This window comes from Ostrea edulis, chromosome 2 (genome assembly GCF_947568905.1).
Source record: "Ostrea edulis chromosome 2, xbOstEdul1.1, whole genome shotgun sequence".
Classification (NCBI taxonomy): domain Eukaryota; kingdom Metazoa; phylum Mollusca; class Bivalvia; order Ostreida; family Ostreidae; genus Ostrea; species Ostrea edulis.
Window position 1 is genome coordinate 24,039,419 of NC_079165.1, and position 19,108 is coordinate 24,058,526.

The following is a 19,108-nucleotide window of genomic DNA, read 5'->3' on the forward strand; positions in this document are numbered from 1 at the left end:
ACAATTAACGTCAACAACGTCAAATATTATTTGCACCGAGGTGCAGATAACGGTATTATACCGGATCCGTGACATTCACATCTTATGCCGAACGTTTGGCGATGAAATTGTCACTACCTGTTTTAACGACTTATGTTTATCGCGACCGGGATTGGAACCCCGATCTTCTGCTTGCGAAGCGATTGCTCTAACTGCGGCGGTTTAATAAAGCACAAATATTGCAATAAACTCTTGAATAAACGTAATTGCACATATTCTAGGCTTCTGAACTTGTTGAATTTGATGAAGTTCTGAAATACGGTACAATTTTGCCGATGACACCCTTTATTTTTCAACTGAATTTCTTCCACACCTCAGTATGATTAAGTTGATAAATAATACCATGACAGAATGAGAATTTTCCTGAAAGAGAATAATTTCTATTCTAAAAGAATACGTATTATACACGTCAAAAAGATAATGATCTAAAATAAAACGTGTGTAACAGGACGATCCCAGGTCATAGACAAAACAAAAGACAAAATTGGTTTTATGTATTTACTTTTGTATTAGTCTGTTAGTTACATTAAAGGTGTACAGTATGTGATGCCTGGTCTTGATACAGACACAAAATTCCTGGACACACAGCACACACACACAGGTCCGGGACACACACACACTGTTCCGAGCTACACAGTTCCGGGACACACACAGTTCAGGCACACACACAGGTCCGGGACACAGTTTCAAAGGAATATTTTTGGACCTACACGGAAACCAGAAAATACATTAAGTTAACAAGCCAATAACCACCTATTTCCACTTGTAACGCTACGTTTACACTTGAACTTAACGGGTTGGGAACACTTCCCCGATAGCGAGATATTCTCGCTAAAACGCGATTATCCCACTTTAGCGAGAGAGTAAACATTACCATAAACAGGTGTTTTGGCGTCTTTATTGAAAATAATGGCAAATCCCGTGCAACGTTGAATAAGTGCGACACATACTTAACATGATGCAAATTGTTTGTATGAAATTGCCAAAAGAGTCAAGAAATTGCATATTAAAGTTGCTGCGTAAGAGGGAAGCAGTCTGAAATCCAATACACATCGTGAGTGTTTTTATTTTGATTGATATATTTGCAGAAGTATCAAACATTTTAGCACTTTTTCTCTTTTCACGTGAAACACGAAACGGTGTACTCCGAGGTGTTTTTCCCGGTTGTACGGGGTATATATACTCTCGCTAAAGAGGGATAATCGCGTTTTAGCGAGAATATCTCGCTAATGGAGAAGTGTTCCCAACCTGCTTAATGTTATTTACCTAATGAATCACACTTGATAATACATTACTTAATACTTTACAAATACTGAACATATGATATATACAAAAGTGAATATGGACACATGATTACACATTACGAAAACACACATCGATGAAATAAATACACAAAGTAACACATAAAACAATATATAAACTTCAAAATTTGAACACAATAGAAAGCACAAATTTGAGCAAAGTCATTCGAGGACCATAAAATTAACAAAACGTAAGAAATACAAAACATAACATTACATTAATATTTATAGAAAAGTTACTCATCTCAGAAAGCCAAGCGTCTGTATAATTAAAGAAGTATTACAAAAATTTATAACTCAAAATGTTTGAACATCAATCAAACACGAATTCCGTGCAGCTTGAGTGTAGAATGAATGGTTAAACCCAGAACTCAGTTATATCAGACACAGGTGAACGGGGTACCATACGGGGTAAGGATACCAACTGATAGAAGAGGCTCTGAAAAGGATAACTATACATAAAAATTAAAATAAGTACACAAGTAAATATAACAATGTGTATGTACTTTGTTCATATATCATAATACGTAATATAACGGACCCAGTTACAGATACATTAGCAAAATTTATCCTACAGCTAACGTATAGTTAACATTATATAGATGTAAGAGTTGCTGGAAAGTTAACGGTCAGTTAATGGAGTATCTTTAATTTTGTAACTAAATGTATCTGCAGCGTCACAGCTTCAGGTGAAGTTGTCTTCTTTATTTCGCAGTCAACGTAACTAGGAGGAGTAAGATTCCCCTGTCGACCGGTCACACTCGCCGTGAGCCCCACATTTTGACCAGGCAAACGAAGCTATCCATAATCAATATCAGTGTGCCAAGAACGGTCTAACAATCGGTATGAAACACGTCAGACAGCATATGACTCAATGATAGGTTGTATTAAGAAACTAGATTGTTATAACAACCATATGTGATAGTATAAATATGAATTTCTATATGTATTTATTCGTTTTGATATTTTTCATTGATCGTTTTGCTAAATACAATCTTAAAATTCACTTTACCGTAAGTTCAATTGCGCATCTGGATTGAGTTGGCTGAGTAAAGTTTTATTCTGTTATTTCATTGGTTCTTTGATTTCATTGGTCATTTCATATTTCTTTTATCCAATAATAGTATTTCAGTATATGTATAAATCTAGCGCTTACCAATGTAGTTAGAGCAGTAATACGTTTTGAAGAGTTACAACCAGCTGATATCTTCGCATCTTATGGTATGTTATTTCTATATTAAAGTATATGTTTCATTTACATATAAAGAGCGATATACGTAATTATTTTGATTTCAAGTTCTTTACTTTATTGTAGTTTTGCTTTCAAAGACGTAATTATTATATGCGTCTGTAAGATCTTAATCTAAATTATTTACAGAACACATGTACATATTTTTGTAAAGTATAGTATGCTTCTAAAACGTTTACTGTGGGTACAATTTCTTGATTTGTAATATTATCTATCTGTTATTGTAGGTCAATGCCTTTATTTTCTACTGAATAATTTAATAAAACCAACATCTGCCTTCCTGCTCGGTTACACATAGAATTTGCGAAATGCTTACTTTAATTGAGACTGTTGAAACCCCCTTTACCATCAAATTGTTAGGCAGTAGTTTGCCTCGATTTAAAAACTAACCATACACAGAACAAGCTCTTGCGTATCGAATCAGTTGAGAGATATAAACACCATATGCAGGTGACAAAGTGATATCGCTACATAAATATGGGAAGTTTACGATGGACAGGCTGAAATCATCCCGTTTGTCATACAGTTGAGTTGTCAGTTTGCCGTTAATGTCTACTTTCAATAAAATATCTAAGTATGAAGCAGAAGTGGACGACTCTGCGGTGTCCTTTATTTCGAGCTCACAGAGATATATCGAATCGACAAATAAATCAAAATTATTATTGTGAACAGATAAAAGGTCGATATATCAAAATGTGGAATTGAAGGCTACAGTAAGAGATTTTTCTTTTAGCATAAAAGTTTTTGAATAAATTCTGCTTCATATGAATGAAAATTGAAGATAACGAACAGTGATCAATCTCATAACTCCTACAAGCAATACAAAATAGATAGTTGGGCAAACACGGACCCCTGGACACATCAGAGGTGGGGTCAGGTGCCTAGGATGAGTAAGCTTCCCCTGTCGACCGGTCATACCCGCCGTGAGCCCTATATCATGATCAGGTAAACGGAGTTATCTACAGTCAAAATCAGTATGCCAAGAACCTCTTAACAATTGGTATGAAACACGGCAAACAGCATTTGACCCAATGATAGGTTGTATTGACGAACTAGATCGTTATAATGACCATAGAATTTGCGAAATGCTGACTTCAATCGAGATTGTTGGTACCCCTGTAGCATCAACTTGTTTGTCAGTAGCTTACCTCGATTTAAAAAAAAAACTGACTATACGCAGAACATAAATATAAAAAACAAGTCAGGTAACAAAGAAAACAATTCGCGCCCATGGAAATTCTAACAGACTGTTGGACAATCTGATCATTAAAGACCACGAAGATATTGTCAAGGAGGAAACCTAGGATATTTTTTTTATTTTAACTTCAGAGTATTTGTGTGCGGAATCAGAATGGTGTTTAACAAAGTAATTTTTTGGATGACTGATCACTAGATATGAAGATTTCCGTTTTCCATTTTTGTTGATGAAGCAACTGTTTATATGTCAAAAAGTCTAGTCTTTAATCATATATGTTTACCTTTTCATACTTTCCTTCATCCCTGCTCAGTTAACAGATTTGGTAAGCAAATACAATAGCCATTAGCTGAAAATGATTGTTTAGTCATGGTTTAGTCATGGTTTTTAAAGAAGTTTTTGACAAATCAACTGCAATGCAATACAATTGTATCATAACACAAAGACTGAGATAAAAAGATACTGAGATATTTCTCTGGATAAGTTTGTTATGAATTTTATGTTGGGTAAGGATTTGGAGCTCAAGGATCACTCACCTCAATGACAAGAACTGAACTCACAACTGCAAATATAAGCGCAGAATACGATTTCACTTGATCTAGCATAACATCATAGCATCCCTGTAATGCAGTAATGATAAATCCCATTAATGTGAGGACGACCTGTACAAGTCCAAGATCATCAATCTAATTTGATATCCGTGATTTCCATATTTGTAACGTCAAAATCGCTTATCAATTGTCAAATGTTGTTCCTACTTTTTTGACATTATTTAAAATATCATTGAATATACACAATAGTTGTACATTCTATATATAATTCAAATCATTGAGACGATCAATGACCCATTTTGTTTATTCTGTCAGGAATAGTAAGAATGAAGCACTGCTCACTCAATGTATGATGTCACCCTTAACACAGACTAAACGTTAAACGTATACAAATGTGTGGTGTTGCGTACAATAAAAATGTACAACCAACCCAGACACATGACTACAGACATTACTTGTATTAATCTAGATTTCAGAAATGAACAACTCGTTGATGATTTTAAGGACTTTATCGATTGCAAAGCCAATAAATACTTAATTAAGCTTTGGGTTTAATGAAAAGCAATATATAGATGCTTAGTCCTTCCAGACACCCAACTCCACCTCTGGTGTGCCAAGAGATCCGTGTTTGTCGAACTCTTAATGTATTCCTTACATGAGTTATCTTCACCATTTACTGTTATGACTTTTAGTTTAAAAGATTCCATTCCAATGCAAAGCAACACGAAAATTATCTATAGATAAAAGTGGAGAGGACAACACCCTGGAATGACCATTTTTTAATTAAACAATCTTTCAACTTAATCTTTGAACTTAAGTTAACTAAAGTTATACAACATTATATGGTTGTTTTTCGTAAACCAAGCAGCCAAATAAAAGCAATATTTGTTCTATCTTTGAAAATATTTGAGGTCAGAGGTAAAAACCTTTTGGGATTTATGTTTTTCTTAAAAACACCAAAATGAAGTACTAAGTTGCCACAATTACTGTAACATTTACAGCTATTGTCACACATTGCGCTGCACTTTAGTACACAGAATCGTAAATATCCGTTTGGCTTGGTTTATAGTTTTATTTCGTATTTCAAAATTTCGTAAGACCCAGATGTAGCCTGTGTTCGGGCCAATTGTTTTCAATAATGCTCTGAAATATCATTCAAAATCATGACTGCAGGCCACTGTTTACTCTAATCGTGTGTATTCTCCTGAGAAGTGGCCCAAGCTAAATACACCTTTTTATTTTTTTTATACGAGATATTCAGTTATAATGAACAGATGAAGATAACGGACAGTGATCAATCTCATAAACCTCATACAAACACAAAATTAAGAGTAGGGTAAATACGGACCCTAAACAAACCAGAGCTGGGATCAGGTGTCTAAGGGGAGTAAGCATCCCTATTGACCGGTCACACCACATTGAGATAACTCCGTTTACCTGATCAGAATATGGGGCTCACGGCGGGTGTGACCGGTCAACAGGGGATGCTTACTCCTCCTAGGCACCTGATCCCACCTCTGGTGTGTCCAGGGGTCCGTGTTTGCCCAACTATCTATTTTGTATTGCTTGTAGGAGTTATGAGATTGATCACTGTTCGTTATCTTCACCTTGCATTGAGCTGTTTATTTTCAGGAACGTCGAATATTTCTTACCCACACAGAGTTTCATAGTAACGATTGTATCTGAGTTCAGTAGTTCTTTTTGTATATACTTTCAGTGAAACATTATAACAGAGCATATGCAACAAAATCGATAGAATATGCGAAACAAATAGAAATACCATTGTTTTGTAACCACTCATGGACGAAGTACAGTTTACAGAAGCTAGAGTATAGTTGTCAGCATCCACATCCTCACAACATGTCCGGGGAAGATTGCATTTAATCGTTTCTTTGCACCAAGGGGTTTCCTTGAAGTCCGTGTGATTCCCTGTGACCGGATTTACAGCACAGCAATCTGACTATAAATCAACTTTGGTTTAATCAATAGATAGATGGGTATATGAGTGGGTGTGTGACTGAAATGAATAAAGGAACGATGCATTGATGGATAGATGAATGAATAGATGGATCAAGCAATGCATGCATATGGATGTATAAGTTGATATGGATGGATGGTTGAAAGGATGGATGAGTGGTCGAGTGGATGGATGAGTGAATGAATAGATCTGTGGATGGAGGAATACATTTGCGGATGGATTTATGCGTAAGGAAGAATGAGTGAGGAATTTTGTAGTACTTACAGTCAGAAACATGTTGTTCCACAAGTTCGATATTTCATTATTACTATTTAGAGTGTCATTTATGTAATTGGCTTTTAGGGATTTCAGCATCTCCATTTTAATCAATTCTTCCATCTAGGATAAAGTAAACAATCAGAATGTTATGTACTCTTTTGTAGGAAAAGTAATGACACCACGCATCCTCACAGTATACATACTACAATTGATATAGCTATATTCACGACGTATGTAGTTTATTATATCCATAATAATAACGAATACTACCTTTTCCGTCATAGAGATCCACAAGGCCAGGACAGCTATTTTCACGATGAGTAAAATTAGAAGAATATTGGCATACTGAAATGATAAAAGTTAGGTATTTGTTCAACCTGTAATTGGAATCCATGCATGTCATAATCTTTGATTATTACATAAAGCATTTGTTGGAAATTAGGTATCTTCTATATTCGATTTCACTACGATTTGATTTGGCTCCACGAGCAAAGACACTGATACTGATAGCAGATTGGCAAATTGTAGGCTAACTTTGCAAAGTATATTTATACCGAGCGAAGCTCGGACGGGGCCGTAGGCCCCTCCGCGAAGCAATGCTTTAAAGGTAACACGTATACGTAAAATAAAAAATGAGAAAATCTGCAAATCAATACAGATAATCTCTATATACGTTCACTGAATATTTTGTGATTCATATGGGCGCCGCCATTATGCTTTGTTCATTAGTTGCTTCTACAGTTATTCGAGTTTTAATTTTGAATGCCAAAAAATACAAGACTAACGTGTAATTTTTTAATTCAAATACCCAGTTTGTTAAGAATGAATGGTATGATTATTATTGTTACAGTCTTTAGCTAATCATCAAATAGAAAAACAGTAATACGACTAATTAGATAAACGAGTTCATGAGTTTCTTTAAATAAAATATACGATATATTTACGCTTATTTTTTTTACCACTTTGAATTTATTGGTTAATTTTGTTTTGTTTTAACTGTCTTTTAAATTGCAAACAGGGTGTATTGTTGTTTATAATTGTTTGATTTGAAAGAGAAAAATGTCGAGGCTAAATGTGACGTCACAATGCTTGATTTACGTCGGCTGGCGTTATATTTCCCGCTTTAAATGAATAGGCGGATCCTGTAGAACTGTTATCCTCGTATATCCCCCTTTAATATTTAGATGTTATTGGGCGTTTAGTGCAAGGAAAATTTCATAAATAATATATATTTTGAAATGAATTATTGTTTATAATTGTTGGGTTTGAAAGACGAAGAAAAAAGTCGAGGCTACATCTGACGTCACTATGCACGGTTTATGTCGGCTGCATGGTGCTATATTCTCCGCGTTAAAGGAATAGGCGGATCCTGTAATTATCCTCATAGATATCCCCCTTTGATACTGGGGGGAATTTCATAAATAATACATATTTCTAAATGAATTGTAATTTACCGTACTGAACAGAATTATGACTATCACTTGGGACACGCCAATGGCCATATCATGCTTCGCTCGGTCCAACGGTCACACCGTATATATATTAAACTTCAGTAAAAGTGTTTGTGATATTTCATACTTACCGTGATTAGCATCCATCTGCATCGAGTGTAAGCGCCGAGTAGACCAAATTCAGCGACAAGGACAAGGACCACTCCGGGAACTATGAAAAAGATGGCCACATCGTCTGTCAGGATTCCGGGTTCATACAGCGTTGTGGTAGTGGAGTTCATTTCTAACTCCATGCTTTTTACATTAAGTTTTATTAAAATTCCCGCTGTCGTTATGCTCACCCCAAGGATCTAAAAATTGAACAGAGCTGAATTTCAAAAAAAAAATAAAAAAATTGAAAGTTCTAAATAATTTAACTTCAGCCATATAAAGTATATTGTAAGGCGTGCAAAATGAATTATGTTATGTTTTTCCCGTCTTAATCACATACTGGGAATTTGAAAGCATATATGATTATGTTACAATATGACTGTCTTACGAAAGGAATAGATATAATTGTTTCTGTCAAGGGTACTAGTATATAAAAGCAATGGAAGAATGGGGTACCTTCTTTTCATATAGTTCCACCACCCCCTTTTTAACCATCATCAAACAACCTTGAAATGCATGCCTATTGCATATCTTTGTATTATGTAGTTCTACTTGCTCCGGTTTATGACCATATCTTTCGACAACGTTTTTTTTTCGTCGGAAAATGAAATACAACCGACTGGTATAATTGAAAGTTAACAAATAATTCCGGTATAATTACGTATAAAATTTCGTTGCTTTCGTTAGTATTGCTTTGTGAAATATCTGATAATGAAAAAAATATTCGTAGAATTATATGAGAGCCTTTAGATTAGACACACAAAGAAAGGAATTGATTCTGAGAACAATCTCATCACAATAAAACATAGAAAAATTCATTACTTACGAAAAGCATCGTGTTAATACTGATCAGGAAAACCCTTCCCAACATTACTCCACCGATCATGCTTATTGTGGAATATCAAGGTCAAGGTCGTCGGAACTGAATGAAAACAATTGTCTGAGATTATAATTTAATTAAAACACGAATACAATCCCTTTCATATCGCAACATTACAATAAAAATACATTGATAAACTTCATGGCTATATCCAAAAACGACAAAGATGAAGAAAACGAACAATAATCCTACCAAGATTACAAAATCGAGAACAGGAAAATCACGGTCCCTTTAGAAATACAAGAAGTGGAACCAAGTGCTTATTATATGAAAAGGTGATGATAACGAACATTGATCAATCTCATAACCATAAAAGAATACAAATTGAGAGTAGGTCAAACGCGGACACATCTATAAAACAGATGGGATCAGATGCCTAGGAGGAGAAAGCATCTACTTTTGACTGGTCACACCCGCTGTGAGCCCCATATCTTGATTAGGTAAGCAGAGTAACCCGTAGTCAAAATCAGTGTGCCAAGAACGTCCTAGCAATCAGTATGAAACACGTCAAACAGCATTTGACCCAATTATAGGTTATTATATCGACCATAAAATTTGCATAATGTTACACGTGTCGTTTGAAATAGAGAAAATTCTTGAATACACAACATCTGGGTTCATCAAGTGTTACTGTGAATCTAAATATAGAGCTTAAAACAAACAAAAACCATTATTATACCTCAGTATGAGAATGCCATGCAACGCGTAATCTGATTGGTCTAGACGGTCACGTGCAAGGGAGGACAAAACTTCATATCTCCCTCTCAAACATCATATTTCCCCATCTTATTATATACTTTCAATTTCATCTCTTCTTTTTTCTTTAAAAGTTTGCGGGCATATGTCACACGATATATGCCCGGAAACATTCCGGCCCGCAAACATTACGTCACAATCAAATTTCTACGCCGTTAATTTTCAAATTTTTCGTGTTTTTCATCTTTTACTCAGTTAAACCAATAAAGTTAAAAATAAAATTATTGTTAGTTTCTAAATGAAATTGAAAGTATATAATAAAAAGGTTATAGACTTTGTATGGGAAATATGACGACCTCGTTTTTTGTCGCGAACGGACCTCGCAAGCTCGGTCCGTCTACGCGCCAATAAACTCGGTCGTCATATTTTCCCATACAAAGTCTATAACCTATAAATATTTACCACTTGGGCAGCCTCGTGCATTTTTCATAAATTTAACGTAAAGGTAGACGAAGTGTATTGTGACGTCACAATAAGTTCGAGTCATTGTTCTCTCAGAGTTCGTAAGGCACAAAATATGCGGGTCTCTGATACACAGTTAAATCGCCTGGTTTTGGTTTATACAAAAACTTGCAAGTAAATCAACATTCATGGAGAATGGAAATACGAAAATTGGTTATCATATCACTATGCAAGGTGAAGATAACGAACAGTGATCAATCTCATAACTCCTACAAGCAATACAAAATAGATAGTTTGGCAAACACGGACCCCTGGACACACCAGAGGTGGGATCAGGTGCCTAGGAGGAGTAAGCATCCCCTGTTGACCAGTCACACCCGCCATGAGCCCCATATATTTCGAGGTGTGTTTTTTTTTTTTATCTTTTATACGTTGACGGCGCGGTGTTACCGTTAGGGCAATCTCAGCTACATACAATGTATAGATGAGCGGACTTCAATTTCAAACGCACTTTTGTAGTTTTCCTTTGTTTCGGTATAATAAACAATTTATTGCATGAATGTTCGGGAGATATGAAGATTTATTCACCCAAGAAAAATCATATTCCCCTCGGGCGTTGCCCTCGGGAAATATGATTTTTCTTGGGTGAATAAATCTTCTTATTATATAGCTAATAAATAGTCTATTATAAAATCTGCGTAAAATCTAGAGAATGTTGGCGTTCAATATCCTGAGAATTTATTGAACGCTAACTTTGCATTGCGTAAATTGTATGCGCCCGAAACATTCCGAGTATGAGCGTTCAATATTGACGTTACCGTAACGACGTAAACAAGCCAAAATGGCAGACGGCGTTCCTCCGAATCTGACAGAGCCGGTATTCGATATTTACTCAAGCAAATTTTTACTGTACATAAATTATAATGTCGCCATTCACAAAATCACTTTTCTTCATGCATTAATGACGGGTTAAATATTGAACAGTTAAGAAATGCATGCCGATATTGCACACCTTCACCTTAGATGCCAATATTGATGAATTCTCGTCTATTTTGGAGTAGTTTGAGTGAAAAGGGATATAATTTAACAACTAAATACTGTAGCTATATAATAAAAGGGTTATTGAACTTATATAGGTGAATATTGGCACTCGTTGGCTGTCAAAATGCACTCGCAAGCTCGTGCATTTTCACAGCCAACTCGTGCCAATATTCACCAATATAAGTTCAATAACCCTATAATATCTCCCTCACTATCATGCAATAAATGTATAAAATATCTAATGCGGGAAACCGAGGTTACGTTACATAAACCTTTTCACTGAGATTACATTACATAACCATATTACAAGAATTACATTACCAAACTATTTTACTATTTAATTGTCATTTCTAAATGCAGCAGTAACAAAAGTGATATTCACACAACATTACAGAACTCTTCATTGAAGTTACATTACAGCATCCAGGTAAATGTAATAATATTATATTACAAAACCCTTTCACTGAGATTAAATTACAACACTCTCAATTTTCACCTTTCTTGTTTTTTTTAAATAAAGTAGCCTAGGTAAATTACATATGCATAATAATTTTGTTTTTAAAATTTGCTTTACCTCAAAACAAGTGTATCACAGTTATAATCCGACACACGATCACCTAACGAAGTACCGCGAGTGTTGAAGTGAGTTCCACGGTAGACTTGAACATCCGGTTACAGGGAGTTTGCTGTGGAATCTTTGTTTAACGGAAGTCGGGAATGTTTGCTTTAGATATCATTTCTACTTGAAGTCCCCCTTTCCTTCCTTGAAGATAAAGATCCCATGAAATGTTTTTACAATGTCTTGATATGTAAGCACAACCAGAGAGTTGTAGCTTTAGACGGAAAATTCAGATATTGTTCTGCGTATAGTCAATTTTTAAATCAAGACAAGGTACTGACAAACAAGTTGATGGTACAGGGGTGTCAAGAGTCTCGATTGAAATCAGCATTTCGCAAATTCTATCGTCGTTATAACGATTTAGGTCGTCAATACAACCTATCATTGGGTCAAATGCTGTCTGACGTTTTTCATACCGATTGTTAAGCCGTTCTTTGCACATTGATTTTGACTACGGTTAACTCCGTTTACCTGATCAAGATATAGGGCTCACGGCGGATGTAACCGGTCTACAGGGGAAGCATACTCCTCCTAGGCACCTGATCGCAAATCTAGTATATCCAGGGGTCTGTGTTTGCCCTACTCACTATTATATATTCCTGATAGGAAATGAGACAAACGGGATGATTTAGACTTCTCCGTGGTCAACTTCCAATGTTTATTTAGCAATAATTCATTATCACCTGCATATGATGTTAATATCTCTCGACTGATGCGATACACAAGACGTTTTAAATACTTTTGATTTCCATTAGTGGAATTCTTCAAATTAAAGGCGCGTAAGGTCGTGCTACCAAGACAACATAAACATTAGGCACAAGTAATACGGCATTGAATACAAATAAAGAACTGCAAAGAACTGCAAACCACAACACTGATCAGAATTATAAAGTTGAAAAAATAAAATAAAATTATGTTAACAAGAAAAAAGACAAACTTGTTAAACTATGTGAGGGAGCAGAGGCACTGAATTTGCTAAATTTGACAGATATAAAAGCATCAACTACAAGAGCAAGAAGAACTGTAAAGGAAAAAACCAATGCACATCCAACATAACGAAATTTTCTTGCAAATAATGGGATCCATATGCTTTTAAAGTTATTCTCTCAGACTATGAAGATATTTTATCATACAATTAGCGCAGGTTCATATGGCATTGACTTTGTAAGTATACATGCACCCCCCCCCCCCCCCCCCACCCTCCTTTTCCAATATTTTGAAATAAATTATCCATCTGTTAAACTGCATTTTAAAAAAAAATTGTGACGTTTATAACACTAATGAACACAACTTTTATGTTTCCGAACTTGATCTAAGCTATTTCATAAATTACAATTGTCGATGGAATTCGGATAGAAAACATCGATTTTTGAAATAGATGTGATACATCATGTAGCGTTCAAAATCACGTTAATTTTATATATTAGTGATAGTTTTTTTTAATGAAATTTGACTAATGGCTATTCTACCATATATCACAACTTTTTAAATATATATATATATATATATATATATATATATATATATATATATTTACAAAGGGGGGGGGGGCTATCAACGTTTTGATTATGTCCCGGTAATCTCGCACTTGCTCGCGAGACTTGTTCATTGTCGCGCAAGAGTCATCAAAGCGCGATAACTCTGACGGGCTAGTAATAGGAAGTATTGAGACAGGATACTGACAAAGAAGTTTATATTTCATGGGTTTCAACTATTTCGTTTAAAACAAGCATTTTGTAAATTCTATGACCGTTATAATAATCTAGTTTGTCAATACAACCTTTTACTAGATGAAATGTTGTCTGACATATTATTAGCTAGGTGAAAGGTGAAGATAACCGTGATCAATCTTATAACTCCTATAAGCAATATAAAATAGAGCTGGGCAAATGCGGACCCCTGGACGTACCAGAGGTGGGATCAGGTGCCTAGGAGGAGTACGCATCCCCTGTCGACCTGATCCCACTTCTGGTATATCCAGGAGTCCGTGTTTGCATAACTCTCTATTTTGTATTCCTTATAGGAGTTATGAGATTGATCGCTATTCGTTATCTTCACCTTTCATACAGCTATTTTGCCTGGTGTAGGTTTTTTACGCTTGCTCTTTGAAATTACATTCACGAAGTAATATATGTCGAATTATGACTCTTGATTTAATACATGTAACTAGTACCTTAAGATCTATAATGATTTTACATGTAATAATTAAAAAAATGCTCTATTGGTTTCGTGTATCTGTGGAGGGATTTATGATCGGGGGAATTTCATTTAGGGATTATAGGGATTATCGATTAGAATAAATAATCACTGAGTTTCGTTTCATCAAATCTGAATTCCATATCCATTTGTGCTTGTCTTTTATATATACATTTTATATATCCGTAGAATCGTTAAATGTATGTGTGGACATAAGATATAGTTATGTTAAAAAGATTTTCCATAAATGTAGCAAAATTGATTACATAATGTTTTGTATCCAAAGACGTACACAGAACCCATTTTATATTTTTCACATGATTATGGATAAATTTACTACAGCTGACGTTGTAAAAAGTTGTGTTCAAATATTTTGTGTATCATATATGCAATGAAAAACGTTCAAACTAATTATTCGATATATCCCAGTGAACTCAAAATAAAAGACACCACATAGTCTTCCACACCTGCTTCGTACTTAGATATTTTATTGAATATAAATGTTAATGGCGATCTAACAACTCTATTACAAACGGAATGACTTCAGCTTTAACATCCTTAACTTTCTATATTTATGCAGCAATACTCCATTATTACCTGCATGTAGTGTTTAAAGCAATACAAACCGTAGGTGGCGGTATTTTTTCAACTATCCAATTATGCACTAAATTATACCTATGGGCATAACTAATATCTGAAGAAAAAGATCTGAAGAAAAAGTCAGCAAAATAAACAGGGAACGATGATTGCCAAACATAATCGGGTTGCTGAGGTCAAGATCATATACACAAACGTAAAATGACGTGGGTAACTATACGTTGTTTGTTTTGAAATATTACATCGTTTCATGAATGACAAGTAGTAATCTACGTGTAAGAAAGTCGTGATTACGCAAATGTGCCACTCAAATAAAATTGTGATAGTGATCGAATTGTCTATATAATCGGCATGTTAAATTGTTTACAAATTTAACGCGTGCTCAGTACCTCTCTTTCACTTTTTTCTGAACTGGTGACCTCCGAGGTTTATGCGCATTGGAGATTACGAGCAGGAATTACTGACAGGATGGCAATGATTCATGAATCGACATTTTCTGCTGATTTGACGGATTTATTGCTTCAGATTCACTTTGATTCTATAACGTTATATATATTCAATTACAAATTATGTGTTTAAATATTTGTTATTATATTTTTCAAATTATTTGCCGTCAGTTACACTTGTATTGCTTTAAGTTTCTCAACCGATCCCATACTCAAGAGCTTACTCTGCGTATGATAAGGTTTTAAATCGAGGTAGACTACTGGCAAACAAGATGTTACAGGTCATTCAATGCCTCGTTTGATATTAGCATTTCGCAATCCTGTGGTCTTTATAATGACCTAATTTGTCAATACAACCTTTATTAGGTCATATGCTGTCTGACGTATTTCATACCAATTGTTATGCGGTTCTGTACACACTGATTTTGACTACGGATTATTCTGATTACTTGATCAAGATATAGGGCTTACGGCGGGTGTGACCGGTCGACAGGGGATGCTTACACCTCTTAGGCACCTTATCCCACCTCTGGTATATATAGGGGTACACGTTTGCCCAAATCTTAATTTTCTATTTATTATAGGCACTATGATATTGGTCACTATTCGTTATCTCTACCTTTTCATTGTTGGACATTACGGTATGTGGAAGTAACATTGCAATATTATAATTTGAATTTTTTGATATTGAATTTTACATAGTTTAAAAAAAAAACATTCATATAGTGGACTTTTGCGAGCAGGATTGACTTTGTCGCGAAATGTATTGCTGTGTGGATGTGTGTGACGTCATAATGACTTTGACGTTCTATGACGTTGTTGTAAAGTAAACGGTTAGTCAGATAAACAAGTAACGATGACATGACAAGACGTGTTGTTTTCACTTGCTTAGATAATACGAAACACTTGATCCTGGTCACGGCACCAAGTGTTTCGTATTATCTAAGCTAGTGCAAACAACACGTCTTGTCATTTCATTACGAATGTAACATTTTATTCGATGAAGCACAGAGAACATTTATTTGCCAAAGTTTCACAAACACGTTGGATTATATATCGTTAGGAATCGAGGAACTTCACATAACTGGATTCGGTGGTAAGAAGCTAGTCAGACATGTGGAAAAAATTTGTATTGATGCACATACTCAAGACCACCACAGAATCAACGTGAAAGCTGTTATTGTACCGGAAATAGCAGCTCCGATTGAAATGTGCATGAAGGAAGTTTGCAAGCTACCGTACATCAGGAATTTGAAGTTATCACACCGTATACCTGTCAACGACAAATTCAAAGTTCAGTTATTAATCGGCTCGGATTACTACTGGAGTTTTGTGGAAGACAATGTTATACGCGGCAACGGCCCGATTGCCGTCAAATCAAAGTTAGGATATCTTCTATCCGGACCTACAAACAGGAAATCTACAAACCAAGGAACGTCAACGGGTACGTTGCATATCTTATAACATAATTTATGTGGTTTGTCTACAGAACAATTCGAAACGTCAGCGTTATGGTGGCATGGACCAAAAGTGTTAACTAACAAGGATCAATGGCCAATATTGGAACCTCAACATCGCAAAGTCCTGGAGAAAGATCAAATAGACGAAGAAAACCTCCGTACTATTTTAAGCGATATAGAAACCGTTATTAACTACAGACCGTTAACCTACGTTGCATCTGAAATTCAAGATTTACAGCCGTTAACCCATCTCATCTCTTATCTGGACGAATGAAAACTGCACCATCAATGTCAGTCTCCCAGGAAAATGCAAACATAACGCATACCGAAGCAAATGAACAATTGGAGAGAAAAGAATTGGTTCTACAACATTTTCTAAAACGATGGAGAATAGAATACCTAACGGGATTACGCGAGTTTCATAAATTTTTGGGGAAAAACGATAACAAAATTAAGGTTGGTGACATAGTTCAAGTCTACGATAATATGCCTGGTACGAAATGGAAGTTAGCTATGATAGATGAACTCATTACAGGAAACGATGGATTAGTACATGCAGCAAAAATCCACACTGCTTCAAACAAAATTACAACGCGACCAGTTACCAAACATTATCCTCTAGAACTTCCTTAGATATACCTCACTTTGTGATGAACTGTGTGTACCACGGAGACGTACCATACCTTGGTATAGAATTTTATTAGAATTTAATTTATTAACTGGTATATTATATAGACGTTTTCCGAAAGATAAAGAGCTGCTACAAACTGTTACAAACTTTTGGCAGGGAGAGTGTCGTGAATTACTTGTAGAACATTGACAATATACTTATTATATATATGTATTGTGTAAAATTTATACAATGCACTTTCTGTGGCCGGAGAATGTCGCGAAATGTATTGCTGTGTGGGTGTATGTGACGTCGTAATGACTTTGACGTGCTATGACGTTGTTGTAAAGTAAACAGTTAGTCAGATAAACAAGTAACGATGAAATGACAAGACGTGTTGTTTTCACTAGCTTAGATAATACGAAACAGACTTTTACACTCAACGGCTGACTTAGACATTTAAACCTGCGTGTTCTATGGATGTTATTTATAGTGAAATAGATAGAATATCGAATTATCGGTAGCAGCACACTGTACTGAGGAAATTACTACTGCCTCACTATTGAGCTAGCTATTCTAGTGATGTGGTAGAGGCTTTCACTTGATCATTCAAGTTAACCAAAGGCGAGCGTGTTCAGACCACTGCACGTTATAAACAGTGGCAGCGTAGTGACTCTGGTGTTTGGTGCACTCACTGTGCGACTACATATGCCAGAAGTGGTGTTAATCAAATGTGGATTCTAAAATAATTCTAAAGAACTTTTAATAAACTTGAAATCGCAGAATTTTTCCCAAATCAATAACATTAAAACCTATGACTATTCAACAGTATACACGACCATTCCTCACGAAAAATTAAAGACTAGACTTTTTGATATCATAGAGTTGCTTCTTCAACAAAAATGGAAAACAGAAATATTCATATCTAGTGATCAGTCATTCAAAAACTTACTTTGTTAAACACCACTCTGATTCCAAGCACAAGTACTCTGAAGTTGAAATAAGAAATATGGTAGAGTTCCCCATTGACAATATCTTCGTGGTCTTTGGTGATCAGGTCTTCCAACAGTATGCTGGGATTCCCATGGGCACGAATTGTGCTCCTTTGTTAGCTGACCTGTGTCTATATGCAAATGAAGCAGAATTTATTCAGAAACTTCTACGTGAGAAAAAAATATCTCGCTGTGGCCTTCAATTCGACATTTGATATATCCCTGACGTTTTGTCTATTAACAATAATAACTTCCATTCATATGTCGATTTGATATATCCGTGTGAACTCGAAATAAAGGACATCACAGACTCGTCCATTTCTGCTTCATACTTAGATATTTTATTGAAAGTAGACATTACCGGCAAACTGACAACTTAACTGTATGACAAACAGGATGATTTCAGCTTCTCCATCGTCAACTTCCCATATTTATGTAGCAATATTCCATTATCACCTGCATATGGTGTTTATATATCTCAACTGATTCGATATGCAAGAGCTTGTTCTGCGTATGGTCGGTTTTTGAGTCGAGGTAAGCTACTGACAAACAAGTTAAGGGTACAGGGGTTTCAACAGTCTCGATTGAGGTCAGCATTTCGCAAATTCTATGGTCGTTATAACGATCTACTTCGTCAATACAACCTATCTTTGGGTCAAATGCTGTCTGACGTGTTTCATACCGATTGTTAAGCTGTTCTTGGCACACTAATTTTGACTGCGGATAACTCCGTTTACCTGATCAGGATATAGGGCTCACGTCGGGTGTGACCGATCAACAGGGTATGCTTACTCCTCCTAGGCACCTGATCCCACCTCTATTGTGTCCAGGGGTCCGTGTTTGCCCAACTATATATTTTGTATTGCTTGTAAGAGTTATGAGATTGATCACTGTTCGTTGTCTTCATCTTGCATCTAATAAATGGATGGTGGAATTT

The 19,108-nt window shown here is 35.6% G+C and overlaps 1 protein-coding gene and 1 long non-coding RNA gene across 4 annotated transcripts in view; one reads left to right on the forward strand and one right to left on the reverse strand.

Moving 5' to 3' along the window:
• The window catches only part of LOC130052185 (uncharacterized), a 28,084-nt gene extending 21,889 nt beyond the window's left edge, over window positions 1-6,195 (forward strand). The window contains exon 3 of the long non-coding RNA XR_008800566.1: window positions 6,053-6,195. This is a non-coding gene — a long non-coding RNA (uncharacterized LOC130052185). The remainder of the gene's footprint in view (window positions 1-6,052) is intronic.
• On the reverse strand, window positions 524-18,684 carry LOC125681514 (tetraspanin-1-like). Of its 3 annotated transcripts, none has more exons than XM_056156452.1 (9): window positions 18,132-18,684; window positions 8,999-9,094; window positions 8,154-8,372; window positions 6,842-6,916; window positions 6,578-6,691; window positions 6,116-6,295; window positions 4,321-4,404; window positions 4,068-4,133; window positions 524-1,779 (listed from the first exon to the last, which is right to left on the reverse strand). In XM_056156452.1, the coding sequence occupies exons 2-8, from the start codon at window positions 9,056-9,058 to the stop codon at window positions 4,098-4,100; spliced, it is 768 nt and encodes a 255-aa protein (XP_056012427.1). In that variant the 5' UTR covers window positions 9,059-9,094; window positions 18,132-18,684; the 3' UTR covers window positions 524-1,779; window positions 4,068-4,097. The 3 variants fall into 3 exon arrangements, with proteins under 3 accessions (XP_056012427.1, XP_056012426.1, XP_048777621.2); XM_056156451.1 differs by lacking the exon at window positions 18,132-18,684 and adding an exon at window positions 11,826-13,025 and having other exon boundaries at window positions 524-1,792; XM_048921664.2 differs by lacking the exon at window positions 18,132-18,684 and adding an exon at window positions 11,826-13,024.
• Window positions 18,685-19,108: the final 424 nt, after the last annotated feature.